The sequence below is a fragment of the Esox lucius genome, chromosome 12 (assembly GCF_011004845.1).
Source record: "Esox lucius isolate fEsoLuc1 chromosome 12, fEsoLuc1.pri, whole genome shotgun sequence".
Classification (NCBI taxonomy): domain Eukaryota; kingdom Metazoa; phylum Chordata; class Actinopteri; order Esociformes; family Esocidae; genus Esox; species Esox lucius.
This window is the reverse complement of record NC_047580.1, coordinates 22,873,122-22,889,200: the sequence shown is the minus strand read 5'-3', so window position 1 is coordinate 22,889,200 and position 16,079 is coordinate 22,873,122. Positions and strand designations below refer to the sequence as shown.

Below are 16,079 nucleotides of genomic sequence, written 5' to 3'. Positions count from 1 at the left end.
TGTCTTATGAAGGCTATCACACTGTTGATTAACTCTCTTTTGACATAGATCCTCATATTGCCTAATTTATATGGACATCTGCTACTGTTCAAACATACACACTCAAACCACACACATAGAAACACATACACTGGAATCCCAATCTATATAATAAATCCCTCTTCCTATCCATCTCTGTAGCCCCCCTCCCCTCCCTGTAGCTCTCTAAACCCTTCCCACTGCTATCCTAACACTCTGCATCCAGGTCAAGCATCGCTGACTCTTCTGTTTAGTTTGTCAGAAGCACCTCCCAAGTCTCAATTCTGTCTCAATTTCATCACGTCAGGCTGATGGTTGGACCCATCGAGTGACCCTGACAAATGACGCCTGTGGACGTCGGCTTGTCTGCCTCTGCGGTCGAAGTCACGGCACTCTGTCTCTGGCCATCGATACAGTAGCGCTCTGCTACCCACCTCACCGCGACCAAACCCCCCTACTGCAGGCTCTTGATGAATCCATTGATTAGCCATCCATTGCTCCTGCCTGCCTGTCTCAGCTTTTGAGATAGTGTCGTGTGAGGCTATAGATAGCTGTCTCCCTCACTCATCCACTTAAAGTACATTTAGTGGGGGAATTCATTGATGTTCATTTCAGTGGTGTAGTCAGCTGAAAGAAGGAAGGGGCGAGTTCTTGACTCACCACAGAAATTGACCCCTTTTTTCTGCATAGGAGGCATTTAGGCAGACGGATCAATAATCACCAATGTGGGTTTGTCTTTGTCTTGGTCTGGTTATTGTATTATAGCTAACCTAAAAGTCCTCCAACACTGAGATGCTGTTAGTGAGGGGAGCCGATAGCCTAGCAGTTAGAGCATCTGGCCAGTAATGTGAACAAGAAGTTGCTGGTTCTTATCCACAACTATTTGTGCCTTTGTGCAAGGCACTAACTATGCCTGTAAATTATGCCTGTAAAGTGAGCCTGTCCGCTAAATTAATAAATAGAAATCTAGGTCGAGTCGGCAAGGTTAATGATCTATTTTGTGCAAGGCGGTCAACCCTAATTGCCCGTAGGTTGTTGCTGTAAATGACAATTTGTTTTCAGTCAACCTACCTAGTAAAATAAACAAAAATCAAAAAAGAGCAATGTCCTCCATGGAATTATGCAATACATTTTTTAAACTCGAACGAGATTCCCGGTCCAGTTTAACACATTAAGCCTGTAATTGGCAGCATTGAAGCCCTGGTTGTGACGGGGTGGTTATAAGCCAGCGTTCCTCTGTCTGTTACAGGGTAGTAATGTGATGGAGGACCAAGACCTACGAGAGATTGGCATCTCAGACCCGGGACATCGAAGGAAGCTCCTGCATGCAGCTCGGTCTCTGCCCAAGGTGAGCCTGGTCCCTCCAAACCGATGACTGGAAGGGGTTCCCCAATGACCCCATGCGGCAGCTGTAGCCTGGTACGACCTGCCCCGCGTGGACGGCGTACTGATGAGTGTGACTGTGTCTCCCTCTGTAGGTGAAGGCCCTGGGCTGCGACGGCAGTAGCTCTCTCTCCTCGTGGCTGGAACTCCTGGGCCTGCAAGAGTATCTGCACAACTTCCTGTCCAGTGGATACCGCAGTCTTGACTGTGTGAAGAACCTGTGGGAGCTGGAGATTGTCAATGTGGGTGTCTATGGAGATCAGTTTAAAAAAGTAATGTCGTTCAATAGGGAATGTGTGCCGGGACGTGTTGCGGTGGACTCGTTCCGGCGTTCAGTACCCGTGACGGCTGTGGGCTTTTCTGTGTCCGCAGGTGCTCAAGATCACCCTCCTGGGACACAGGAAACGCATCATTGCCTCGCTGGCCGAGCGTCCCTATGAGGAGGCTCCTGTAAAGCCCCCGCGCCTTTCCCAGATCAGGTGTCAGGACCTGCTGCCCCAGACCTCCTCGCCCCTCACACCCCTCGACTCCTACACGGGTCGCTCCATGGACCCCCTCCTGCCCCTGGGGGAGCCTGGGAGGAGGAAGGGTCCCGAGCCTGATTATGACGTGGCCCCCCAACGGGCCCGCGCTGAAAGGGCCCTCCCGCAGGAGAGGTATGAGGAGAGGCATCGGGAGCCCCGTCTGACCCTGCGACCCCCGAGCCTGGCCGCCCCCTACACCCCGGTGCAGAACTGGCACCACCAACCGGAGAAGCTCATCTTCGACACCTGTGGCTATGAAGCCAATGTAAGGGAAACCTTTCCTCAGTAACTCCCTGATGCCTTACAGTACCACGCGCCCTCTCTCGCTCCTGCTCTGGTCCTCACCCACTCGCTCTTTCCTTTCAGTACCTGGGATCTATGCTCATCAAGGAGCTACGGGGAACCGAGTCCACCCAGGACGCCTGTGCCAAAATGAGGGTAGGTGACAGCTGTCCACCCGTCTCCTGGCGGTCTCTAAGAAGAGCTTAAAGGCGCCGGGCTAATTTCCCCCCTCGTGTTTCTCTCCGTCACATTGTTGTCTGATAGAGGTCAACAGAGCAGATGGGGAAGGTGCCTACAATCGTCCTCTCCATCACATACAAAGGAGTGAAGTTCATCGACGCCGCCAATAAGGTGGGTTTGGCCGGCTGCTCCTTTGTCACCTTGGAACTGATCTATTCAGCCATCTGAGAAGTAGACGGACACACACTCACCGGTCCGAGACAGGCGGTCTAGACGCTAGTGCCTCGTCACGCCTATCGCCATGACACCTTTTCATATGATGGAGATGTGAATGCGGTGATTATCAACCTCTCTGGAATTGTGCATACACATGTTGTACTGTCTGTTTTGAACTCTCCTATGCAGAACATCATAGCCGAGCATGAGATCCGGAACATCTCGTGCGCGGCTCAGGACCCGGAGGACCTGTGCACGTTTGCCTACATCACCAAGGACCTGCAGACCAGCCACCACTACTGTCATGTGTTCAGCACAGTAGACGTGGTGAGACTGCATGCCTACTAAACAGTCAGCCAGCTCTAACCCTGCCTTCCCAGAATGCACTGCACTGACCTGACCTCAGTTTGTGCTATCCTGTCACATTCAATGCTTCAGCACACAAGCAGAGCGCAGTGCACAGGGGGGCATCTTTTAGCTGCGGATTCTGCTCTCTGGAGCGTGGTCTGGGACCCACTCATCTGTCTGAGCAGCATTAGATTTTCTCTCCGTGGAGCACTGTGGTCATCAGTAAATGTCAAATCCCAACCAGACCCTTGGCCCTGAGAACTGATTTTCTGCATTATCTCTTGTCTAATTGAATGCTGCATGTGTCACCTAACTAAGGAACGGGTAAGAGGCTTGTCTGATATATATAACGTTTCTAGACTGAACGTCCCCATTGAAGTCAGTGGATGTTTTTCTTTGACCGGTCCCACCTTTCTGAGAGCTCATGTCTCTGTGGCCTGTGTTGCCCTCGACAGGGCTAAATGCCCACTGGAGAGATGCATTCGGTTAATGGCTGTCGAAGCTCTCAAGAAGTATTGACCACCGGGCTGCTATCAGATGACCCAGACTCAAAAAGCTGTTTATTTTCCAGGTCAGATGAAAGGATATGAACAGAGGAAAAGTTCCTCTGACACAGAGTAATAGCCTTCTGATCTTGTCAAGGTGGAGTTGTTCTGTTCCTTTATACTGGCAGTTAAAGAACGTTTTGCAAAGTCCCTCAGGTGGTGGCTGCCTGGTTGTGTGTCACTGGCCTGGGTTTAGCTGCCCGGTGAGGCTGTACTGTATGAGTCAGGGACAATAAACATTACAAATACATTAAATGCATGCTCAAGGGTACACACACACAGCCTGATAATGATCTGTTCCGTGCAGGTTCACCTGCTCCTTTCCTCTACTGAAAAGCTCTCTGAAGGTTTTAATGCGATGCGGCGCTAGCCTTGGCGCGTTGTAGTAACACGTGCTTGCAGTCAGTGGACTGAGAGGGACCGGCTTCCTGTCTCACTACACTTCCTGTCTCGCTACACTTCCTGTATCGCTACACTTCCTGTCTACCTGACAGCACTGTCTGCTGTTGACTTGGGTTTGTTTCCGACATTGTGCCGCCGACTTAACTTTGGTTTTACAGTAAAGTCTTATAGATTTCATCGTCTGACTGAAGGCATTTCTCTGAGGTCTTAGAACGTTACGATCCACTGAGCTGAGACTGTGTGCTGTTGCGTTGCATTCTGTCTCCGCGTATGTTTAACTCTTTACACTTGTGGATTTTCTTTTACATGGATTTGGCCAAATTGAAATGTTCCAAAGGACATATGAAGCATTTGGAATGGTAGCAATTTGAATTTGAAAATAACACTTTTAGTCTAATTATCAGATTAAACACGATAACTGTTCTTTTACCATCTTTAGTCAAAAATCAATACTCTTGATTTATTCAGTAACAATAAGACTCTCTTTGGTCATTTTGGTTTAGGTGCAACACAGGAACATAGTATAACTTGTGTTTGAGTGTGAGGTCTCATTGATGACACAAAGTAGCCATCCATCTCCTAACTGGGCACAGTTCCTAAAGAATTTCAGTGCCCTTTTATGACTCAATGTAATGGGCATTTTAGTATGAAAAGAAAGACACATTGTTTTGTTTGAAACCCAGCCCGGTGTCCCCTCTACCACACCATTACTGTTGTTTACACAAAAGAAATCCAATGTAAAACTTCAAACTACAAATCTGGATTAGTTAGGCATCCTTTGAAAAATCCTTTTTTTCATACCATAATAGGATTTAACAAGGTGCTTGAGACTAATGGATTGGAAAATTAGTGCACATAAAATGTGAGTCATGATTGGGTTCAAGTCAGTGTTAAGTTACTGATTGTCTTTTTTACGACAAACGGTTTGACGCATGTCCTTGTAGCTGTTCTTCACACCTTGCGATTGTAAATGTTGTTACTGTAATGGCTTGAGTTTTCAAATAGGGAAATGTTAAGTGCAAACTCAGTCATGGAATTGTGGACGAGGGTTATTAGTCACTGTAATGACCGCTAGGATAACACAATGAGAATTTTCTTTTAATAAGTATCGAAATTGGTGACAAATTAAAAGAAATACCTGACTAAATGAGAGGCTCTGTTATGCTGTGGGGGGCGTTTTCCTGACATGGTTTGGATCCACTTGGCCCCTCAGAGGGTAGGGTCACTGAGTGATCATCTTCACCCTATGGGGAGATATTTCTATCCTGATGACATTGGTCTCTACCAGGATGACTATGAGATTTTGGACCAATGTATAAGTCATCTCTCTCCTCCACCATCATCAAAACACCAAATGAGTGAATTTCTGCTGGAAGGATGGTGTTCCGTCCCTCCTGTATAGTTCCAGAAATTGGTCTAATCTAAGTCAAGACGCATTCAAGCTGTTCTGGCGGCTCATGGTGGCCCAATACCATGATAAGACGCATGTTGTTTTTTCCTTACGTTTTTTCACCTGTCTGTACATTTCTCTCATCTCCTATCCTGTCTGTAAATGCTGTATGCAAAAAGATGTTGCTAGACAACCAGAGGCTCGTATAACACCTTGTTTCTATCATCAATAGAGGTGCATTCTAACTCCTTATTTCAGCGGGTAGCAGCCTATTTTCACGTGGTACTCTGTGTTAGAACAGAAACTGAAACCAACAAATCCCTGCCATCTTCAGTCAGCTGTTTGTTTCAAACCAGAAAAAAACTGTAGTAAAAACATTTAAACCGTAAGGAATAACACAGGTTATATAGGTAGAAACGTACTTGGCCCCTAACATGTCAACTGTTAATTATAGAGGCATGACTGAATGCCTGTGGTTTTGCTTTCGTGATGACTGAGACTCTGTCTCCTGTAGACTTCTCCACTTCGGTGTGAGGGGTGTAGCTGCAGAAGCTTTGTGTTCTGCAGCGCTGCTGCATGTCTGTCTGTTGATATGGGAGGCAGGAGAAGGGAGTAGAATGCTAAGCACGATTCTGAACTCTGTTTTCTCCATGTCTGGTAGAACCTGACCTATGAGATAATCCTGACGTTGGGACAGGCGTTTGAGGTAGCCTATCAGCTCGCTCTCCAGGCCCAGAGGAACAAACAGCACCAGGGCACCACAGCAGGAGCCGGGACCGAGGTCATTGAAACCAAATCCAGCCGACCAGTTCCCAAACCACGGGGAAGTGTAAGGAAAACGGGGGTAAGTTTGTCACAAATTCATACACACACACACACACAAACACACGCATTTCAATTCTGATTTGGGACATACTGTAACACAAACAACTGTCTGCAGCCTACCACATCATTGTGAATACATTGTAAAAAAATCTGCCATTAGCCACTAGTATTAGGGCAGTGGTTACACAAATTGTTCTCTAGCCAACCCCCTTACATTTTCCAGGTTTAAAGCTTATTTCCGGAAATTCTATGCATTATGTCATCTGCTGACATTCCCCTAAGGAAATACTTTTTGCCACGTCTTCTGTTAGTGTTATCTGAGTGACACACCCTTCATCTGTTTTTGTCTGGGTTGGATTCCTGTAAGGCAGAGAGAATTTGGCAGCAGTTAAAACCATAGTGTATAATATGATGACAACAGAATAACTGGATATGCGTTTCAGAACCTTGCTTGTAGCTTGGCTAGTTATCTTGATAGTATTTTGATATGTGGACCACGGGAAGAGAGTAAACCACAGGGGAAATAGTTCACATGGTTTCGGTTGAAATTTGCCTGTACCAAAAGGCAAGCTGAGAAGGGGCTGTGCTCAGATGGAGAGGTGTGTACGTGCCGCAACTCGACAAGCCCTCATTATCAAATGGTCATGAAATTGATTTCAACATTATTGAGTTATAGACTGTTGGCCTAAACCCCAGGCAGTGTAGCCTGGACTGTTCTGAAGTCTATGTTTTTTCAATTCAGTCATCTTAGGTTATATTTCAAACATGTTTTAAAACCGAACAGCTGTTCTAAAATGGTTGGTGGGGAGTTAAGTAGCTGGTGGTGTAACTTTACTGTAACTTTACTATAACTCTACTATAGCTTTAGTATCTTCAAGCAGTTCGGCAAACTGCTTGAAGATTTCACAAAGCTACTATGAAGGTTCTTATAATTTGCCTTATGATGCTTATGGGAAACCGGAACCTGGCCGTGTCTGAACATTTGTAAATGCATGTTGCTGTCTAAGGTCCCCCTGGTGAAAGTGCCAATAGACTACCTGATGACCCTTGTGAATTATGCTTTTACCAGTGGTAGGTGCTGTCCCCATATTGGGGAACCTCTGCATTAAGGGAAGCATTGCCGCTAAACGATAACGTGACAGGTGTAGGTGTCGTTTTTCTTGGTATGAAAAACAACACCTAAACCCCAAAAACCAATGTAATAATGTTAATGTATCAGAGAGGTGTTGATTCTCTACAGCCTGAACTCTAGAAGGCCCATCACTTCAACTGGTGGACACACACGTCATGTTCCCCAGACAGTTACTGAATAAACGTTTTTGTAATCCCATTTAAATGTTCTCCATTGTTTTCTCCCTGCATCCCTCCAATGCTCCCCCTTCTCTCCTTAGTCTCTCTCTAACCTATTTACTCTCCCAGTGTAAACGTCCTCCCTTTCTCTTATCCAATCACTCCCTGTTTGTTAACGTTTCTCTCATCCATTCACTCCTTGTGTTTTAATGTCTCTCTCTCATCTAGTTACTCCCTGTGTGTTTGTGTTTCTCTCATCCATTAATTCCCTATGTGTTAATGTCTCTCTCATCCATTTACTCCGTGTGTTAATGTCTCACTCTCTCTTTCTCATCCATTCAATCCCTGTTAATGTTTCTCTCATCCATTCACTCCGTGTGTTAATGTCTTTTTCTCTCATCCAGTCACTCCGTGTGTTAATGTCTTTTTCTCTCATCCAGTCACTCCCTGTGTGTTTATGTATTTCTCTCATCCATTAATTCCCTATGTGTTAATGTCTCATCCATTTACTCCGTGTGTTAATGTCTTGCTCTCTCTCTCTCTTCCATTCACTCCCTGTGGTTTAATGTCTCTTTTTCATACATTCAATCCCTGTTTAATATTCCTCTCATCCATTTACTCCTTGTGTGTTAATGTTCCTCTCATCCATTCACTCCCTGTGTGTTAATGTTTCTCTCATCCATTCACTCCCTGTGTGTTAATGTATTTCTCTTATCCATTCATTCCCTATGTGTTAATGTCTCATTCTCATCCATTCAATCCCTGTTTAATGTCCCTCTCATCCATTTACTCCCCCTGTGTTAATGCTTTCATCTTGTGCTCCTTGCGGTTCTGTGTCTCCCAGGACTCTCCTCCCCGGTTGGAGAGTTGCTCCTGCTGTTACTGTCACTCCTGCACCCTACCCCGCCCCTCCTTCCTTCCGCTGCACTACTCTGCCAGTCCTGCCACCCAGGTGCTGCTTGCACTCTTTCCTCATCCATTCTTCCTGTCAATCCACCCAGATTCTCATCCATCTGACCTTCTCAAGTCTCATTTTCTAAGTTTTTTGTATATTGCGTGTTCGAACCTCGTGTCACATTGTACAAGGTTGGAAACCCCAGTATAATCACATTGTATTTTCTTTTAATTCGAAAAGGTGACATAATTTTTGTAACATTGTTAACTCTCTGTTGGTTACTGTGTTTTACTTTTATCAGACCCCTTGGCAGTTGGAGAACTCTTGGGGGGACCCTAATGTAATGAACATTCCAGTTTGGGAATCAGTTTTATATATCTTTGTCCTCACTGGTTCTTCACTGTCACTGTTTTCTTACTCACACTTGCTCACAGTTAATTGAATGTGCTTCAGGGAGTCATCGGTTCCTGTCATGTTATTGCACATCATGTTGGGAATAGAATCTGTGATTTCTTACAGAGTTCTTAGGAATGAAATCATTCACTGATAAATCAGTTCCTCATTCAAAGGTTTGGCAGGGGTCTATATCCAATCCAATCTAGAAAGATTTAGTCTGAAAATATAGACATATTTTACAAGCTGATAGTTCATTAGTTTTTTTAATCATATTACTTTATTTAATCATATGACTATTTATTCTCTCAAGAAAAATGGCTTTAATCATTTTACTGAATAGATGTTTCCTCTCTTTAGTAGCTTAGTAACATCTTAACTAACCTTGTTTTACCGGTCCCCGATCTTCTAGTCAGATAAGTGTTTGTAGAGACCAGCTCCAGTTGCCAACCAGAGCCTATCCTTGATTTCTGCCGCACCTTTAGCGTTCACATTCTTGCAAAATGTATTTCGCAATGTCAAGTCATAAGATGCATGAGTTGGGTGAAAGCTAATATAGTTTGCTGGGTCATTGTTACGAAATGCGCTGTAGACAATTGTTTTATCAGCAAAGTCATCTTAGGCTGCCAGAGAGAATATAAAGGGGCGATTTGTATGTTGTTGTTTTTTTACTGCTAGCATTACTGACCAGAAGACTTCTACAGGGACTTCTAATGTTTCAAATATAGTTTTCTACAAAATTGTTCCAAGATGCTGAGATATTCAAATGGCACATTTTCCTAAACTCATTTATATTCCTTTTGTACTAGCTAATAATGTTACGTTCTTGTTTGGTTAGGACAGGGACGGAGGAGAAAAGTTGTCTGATTAAAAATCTGTCTTGTAAACATTAAAGGCAGGATTTTCGCACAGTGCTCCTTTAAAGGTAGGGCGTATTGGCCACCCTAATCCTATGGTCATTCACTCCCAGTTTAGAGAAGCTCACAGATCCATCTCAGAGAGTCCATCCATCCACAAAAGATTTCTTCTGAAATTAAGAAGAATGTGTCCATGTAACAAATCGTGCTGAATCGCATTGATTTGTCGGGATTCATTAAACCATCACGCTCTGAATCATTTGTCCCCGTATTGTATTATAGCTCATGTGTCAAGTTGCATATTGAGTCATGATTGAGAAACAGTCCCTACTTGTTCCCAAACTGTGTTTGTCTCTGTACAACAGGCTTAATATCCTGTTTCTTTCCCGGCCCTCTAACCTCTGCAGGCAGAGCCGTTGGAGCTGGAGCTGGACTCCCAGTCCCAGGGCAGCGCCACATGGCTGGTGGACCCTGTCTCCAAGGACTCCAAGAGGACCATCAGCACGAAGTACGAGACCACCATATTCTGAATGGACCTGCCACCTATCCTCCAGTCCCCGGACCTACCGCACCTTCTCCTCCCCCTTCCTCCTCCTCCTCCTCCTGTGTGCCTTGCACTGTGACTCTGGCTCCTGCTTCTCTCATCTGGAAGGGGGGGTCCCTCCTGCCTTCCTCTGTCTCCCTTCACCTCCTGCTCTCCTCTTCCACTCTTTTACCCTGCTGGCTGAGGCTCTCGGCTCCTCGTCTTCTCCCCCAGGCATCCTACCACTTCCATGACTTGCCCTCCCTGTGCTGTCCATGCGTCACCGCTGTCCTCCCACTGACCACGTGTACTTGGTTGTGCTAACTGGACCACCCCTGCTCCTTTGCTCTGGTCAATAGCTGCCGCCTCCCACTCGGCCCTTAATCATTCGAACCCAGGGATCGTCAGTTTTTCAGACCTAAGCATTTAGTTCCCCTCGTCTTTGTGGCCAAAAAGCAAGAATGAGCCTCCTACGACCTCCCCCCTGTCTCGTTTCCTCAAGAACCCTGTGCTTCTCTCACATTCACATTTGCACTGCCTAAACACTTGCTTTTCATTTTGTATTGTGTGCTGCTGTTATTTGTATCATTTACATATGCTTGTAGACTCAGTGAAATGATTTGACAGATCCAGTAACGTGGCTGTGATGTGTGTAAAACAGCTAGTGTAATCCACATTGTTCCGTGGTAGCTATCTCTTTTATATACTCCTAAAGTACCACCCACCCAACTCTTCTGGAACAATCCATCATTTCTCCTCACCCCTTTTTTCATTCCTTTTAATCATCAATTGTTCTTCTCTGGGTGCTTTTCCTGTTCTAACAGGCGATGGCCACTGTGAGGCGCTCTTGAAGAACGTTTCTTATATTCTGAACTATAAACTCTTTGACTCCAGTGTTCAGAAAAAAAGATTGATTCTCAACAGTCAAGGATCACCTACCTGGAAGAACATCTTTTCTAACAGAACCTGTGAAAGAAACACTTCCATTGTATTAGTTTCTCTGTAACGGGACGGGTAACTCTTTTCATAGCACTAAACCCAACATTCCTAGGATTGGTCTATGTGGGTTTACAGTGGGAGTGTTTATACATATCCTATTAGTATATACACTGTTTATGTCAGTTTAACGGACGCTGTCCGGGAAACTGGCCCTCTGTGTCATGCTGCCAAAGCAGGCTAGGATCCAGCACTGTGAACTTGTGGAGTTAATATTAATGGGGCCTTGGTTCAGGAATGACAGTAGGAAAGACTGGACTCCAATGCTTACACAGAATATAGCCAGGGCTGGATCTACCACACTGGGGTCTTCTGCCCTGACAATATGCCTCATTTATTCATATATTTATTTAAATAGCCACCTTCCTTTAACACACTTGAAAAATGTACAGTTTTATAATGTTATTGTATTCTGAAATGAGACTAAGAGAAGCTTTAAAGCTAATTTGCCGAAATACTGTAACTGTTCCCACAAGGTTGAAAGAAACATATTTAAGGGACTTTTTCTGCTATTTTACATGTTGTGTTGACAGATGCTGTCTTTGGGTGCGTCCCCAAGGGGTCTCCACCAAACAGGGGAAATCCCTTGCGTGCCCATTCGGTAATCCAGCCCTGAATATATACTAGTTTCTTATGTAGAGGTACTCCCTGTTAAAGACAGCTTTGTGAGAAATCTATCTGAGCATGCCTTTCTCCTTTTGTGACTGAGATTACTTCGATTTTATATCTAGTATTTCCTGATTTGGAGTGTCTTGAGCGTGAATGCGTGGACGCTGGGGGAATACCAACGTGAATCCAAAATGATAAGATGTGAAATGTATTTGAGGAATTCATTCAATAGAGTATGAGCCATAGGGGTGCACCAACTGCATGTATTCTACTCTAGCCACCCGTAATGGACCTAGGTGATGGTTCTTGGGTTGTAATCCAGCCTAACCGGTGCATCAGTCAATACAGAGCTGATTGGTGTCGATAACCTTAAGGAAGGGGAGGAAAGCTTTTCAGGTCTTTCATCGGAGAGCTAACAGGATGTGTGTGGAAATGCAAGTGTGCCATCGTTCACGATCCAAGCATGTCTTAATGGACTGGAAGACGACGGCAGGACCTTGTCAGTGCACTGACGTTTGTGTTGTACAGCATTATGTGTTGTTGCTCTGCTAGATTCTGTCGGTTTTAAATGAAATCAGTGTTCACATCAAAATCAACATCTAACTTATCACCATTTCAATTAGTGAATACACCCGGTCAACATACTGAAGGTTCAAACAGTCCAGTGGAGGCCCTTTCTTTTTTTATCTTTTTTTTTTACTCTTTTCATTTTTACAACTCATGCCTTCTGTGGCCATGTTGCCTGTCTCTGTCTGATTTAGAATCCACCCTGTCTAAAAATGCCTAGCCGCATTTGGTCATTCTTTGTATTTCTTGGCCGTTTTCATTTCAGTTGGTGTGTGTTTCTATTATTTTAACCCCAGTTGGTGTGTGTTTCTATTATTTTAACCCCAGTTGGTGTGTGTCTTCCTCCCATGTAGCTGACTACCATGGAAAGATCCCCAGCCAGAGTGAGGTCAGGGGTGACTCAGACCCATGGTCATGTGTTGTGGTGCAGGATGCCTTTTTGGAACCAGGAAGAAGTTCTGGCCCGCTTCCCATGGCCCCCTCCAACCACAGGGCGCCATGATTTAATAAACCAGGAGGGCATTACCTGTCTGCCACCCTCAGCCCTCACCTCATCTTCCACTCCACTACAGGGTGCAGTGCTGTAGCTCTTTTTAGACAGCTCCTGGCTCCTTTCATCCAGCCCTGTCCACTTTCATCCAGACTGTCCCCCAGCCAGCAGGCCCAACCAACTTACATACACACTGGACAATGGATCCAATGTTTTAAAGCTTGGTTTATTTTAAAGCAGTTGTCACAAGGTGAGTGTATGTTTGGTACGCGTCCATCCTTCAATGTGATCAATTCAATGTTTTTGGTAAATCTTGTTTACCCTTTACAGAGTAGGGATTGCTGTTAAGACTGTATTGAAAAGATAGATACCTCGCTATTTTACGGCTTCAGTCAACTCCTGCTCGTATGGCCCTTTTCCATAAACTCACTTTGGTCTTCACTGAGGGCTATGCTTAGCTTGTTTACTTTTCTGACAGGGAATTTTGTATAGGTACGGATATTGTTAATCAACATAAATTATAATGTAGATCCTATCTGGATGTCTCTGTGCAATACCAATGGGAAGAGGGAGACAAATGTAGAAAAAGGAAGGACTTATTGTTGTCCTCGGGAAGCTATACCCAGACGGTACGATTAGCTAGAATGATTATAATGTAAAATGCACCAGTACACTCACATCTCCTTTCCATCCAAGCACCAGGTCAGCTACATCAAAGCAGAACATAACTTATAAAGCTACAATAAATGCTAGAGTAATATTTGGGAGGAATTTAGGGGGGCTTTTAAACTGACACAATACTGGCAATTGTGTATTGGGTCTTTTTGTACGTGTGAAGAGTTCGGATGATGGCTGGTTTCAGAAGGTAGCCCTCATGATGGCAGTGTGGTCCCTATGATATTGTCTGATACAAATTGAACGGGTCAATCCACAAGGCCAGTCATGGAAGGTTTTAGGTACAATAAAGTACACAGCATTTTCTCCCTACACAGTATCTCTCCTGGTGCTTTAACTGTTTTGATTGGCCGTGGCCAGCTGGAATGTTAAGCCTTTGTTGGTATGTTGACTAGTTATGGTACACACTTACATGGTACACTGTCTTCAACTGGTTGATGTTAGCACCTGCAGCAATCCGCCTGGTCACGCATTTGCACATTTGCTAAGGATAGTGGGTAGTACATTGGGACTGTTTCGATGATACTAATGATGATACCTATGATATTGGATTGTAAATTAATCTCTAGCAGTCTGTATTTTGATACTTGAATGATTTTGCTTTTTTTAAATATCTATATATATGTATATGTATGTACGTATGTAATTTTGGCCACATTTGTCAAAAAAAGAGTAAGGACTCTGTCTTCTAAAGTTCAACATATCATGATCCACAACTGTAGAAAATGGACTGAGAAAGAACTCAAAGGGACCTCACTACAGAAAAAAAAAGATTGTAAATAATCTTGGGCTTCCAATCTTTTTTTATGATTATTATTTTCATAATTGTACAACTAATAAATGAAGAAATGTTGAACTAGATTTTGTCTTCATTTTTGCATGTTCATGGCAATGATGAGATATTTGATGATATTTTAGTATTGAAATTGTTTACAGTGCCTTCGGAAAGTATTCAGATCCCTTCACTTTGCCCACATGTTTAACACTTAATGTAAAATAGATTTTTTATTTATTTCACACAACACCCCATAAATTACACAGTAAAAACATGATGGCAAAAACTTACATGTCATGTTCATAAGTCTTCAGACGCTTTATTCAACACTTTGTGTCAGGTGACGTGCAGCACCTTGTTTTTCACCAAGGCATTCAGACTAAATAGCTTGATATTGATCTCATCAGACAAGAAAAAGTTTCCTCATGCTCAGAGTCCTTTTTGAGGGCTGGTCATGTACATTTCACTCAGGAGTGTCTTCGTCTAGCAGCTGAACCATAAAGGCCTGATTGTTGAAGTTGTCTGGAACTGTTAGTGGCCATTGCGTTCTTGGCACTGTACATGGTTTCAAAGGCATTTACAAGGTAACAGTCAAAAGAATAGCCTGAAGGAAAATGGTTGTAAATGATGATCAAACTGAACTCATCTTAGCAAAGATAAATGGCTGGTTGTCGTCTGCTAACAGAGTAGATCTATTATACGGATTGGGATTCCTCATTCAACTTAAATGCAGTGTATCCTGAAGGCTTAGCTACAGTAGGGCCAAGCAACAAAGAATCTGGTATTCTGATCGAATGTTACTGAAATGTTTTTTTTTTTATTCCAAACCTAATTAATCCTTTTAAATCAGACGATGAACAGAAATGGCAATGACAAAATGATTCACGCTGTAAACTAGATATTTGACAACCTTTTGCCAAAAATAACTGCAATCCCATTCTTCTACAGCCATGGATGAGCTTCCTGCACCTTGTAACATTTAGGTCTGGACTCCTCGCTGGCCACTTCAGAACAATCCAGCGTTTTGTCTTGAACCATTCCTGAGTGCTTTTTGAAGTGTGTTAGGGGTCGTTGTCTGGCTATACTCATGACCTAAAAACGGAGACTCTGCTTTCTGACACTGGGTTTGCATTGGGCTTGATTTCATACACGTGGGCACAGCGCACCCAGAGGTAACAAAAACATTCAAAAAGGTATGTAGTTAGTCATTTTCACATAGATTAAAATCTAAAAATCTCGGCTGGACATTAAAGGTTTCACATTTTTCCTGAACGGCCAACAGAGCATAACTGGAATGACTGCAACAAACATGCTTTGCAACAATAGTGACACTGTATCTATGTATCTGTTTTTTAGTCTCAAATCTCTTATTTGAATGACTGTATTCTCTGTATTTGAGATATCTAAAATCTGTCACTGACCTAAGAATGACAAAACCACCAATTGGATTCAGCCTCCATAGGGATTACACTAGTGTTATTTTGGTTAATCTTTGACCTGAAAATAGGACCGGAGAAATGTACTATGCAAATGTCTCAGGTCAGTTAGAAGAGCAGTTATGCTTACATTAAAAGGATTTTACTATTACTGAGATAAAGTGTTGCTGTCCTCTCTCTGTCAGTGAGTGAACTGGTAATGGCTTCTGATCAGCTGTCTTTCTGCTGTTCTCCAGTCCAACATGTACATGCAAACATGCCTGTGTGGAAATACATGCTATTCTGGAATAGCAGGGTGTACCTTGACAAGTCATGACACAATTTTTTATTTTTTTTTACATTTAAAATAAAGTCACCTACAAAATTAAGGGCCCCCTTAATAAAAGATTAACTACAAATATTCTATAAAATAAATAATTAAAATGACATGAGATAACACCAACCTTGGAAATATCTCCAT

General features: G+C 43.6%; 1 protein-coding gene across 10 annotated transcripts in view; it reads left to right on the top strand.

Moving 5' to 3' along the window:
• LOC105022753 (ankyrin repeat and SAM domain-containing protein 1A) overlaps window positions 1-14,269 on the top strand; it is an 82,388-nt gene extending 68,119 nt beyond the window's left edge. For 8 of the 10 annotated variants that reach the window (XM_013136466.3, XM_013136464.3, XM_013136463.3 and 5 more), the window contains 8 exons: window positions 1,268-1,366; window positions 1,497-1,643; window positions 1,774-2,190; window positions 2,292-2,363; window positions 2,472-2,558; window positions 2,793-2,930; window positions 5,950-6,132; window positions 9,956-14,269. In XM_013136466.3, coding sequence (XP_012991920.1) covers window positions 1,268-1,366; window positions 1,497-1,643; window positions 1,774-2,190; window positions 2,292-2,363; window positions 2,472-2,558; window positions 2,793-2,930; window positions 5,950-6,132; window positions 9,956-10,078 — 1,266 coding nt within the window. In that variant the 3' untranslated portion in view covers window positions 10,079-14,269. The remainder of the gene's footprint in view (window positions 1-1,267; window positions 1,367-1,496; window positions 1,644-1,773; window positions 2,191-2,291; window positions 2,364-2,471; window positions 2,559-2,792; window positions 2,931-5,949; window positions 6,133-9,955) is intronic. The other 2 variants (XM_013136462.3, XM_034296135.1) reach the window with 2 other exon arrangements.
• Window positions 14,270-16,079: the final 1,810 nt, after the last annotated feature.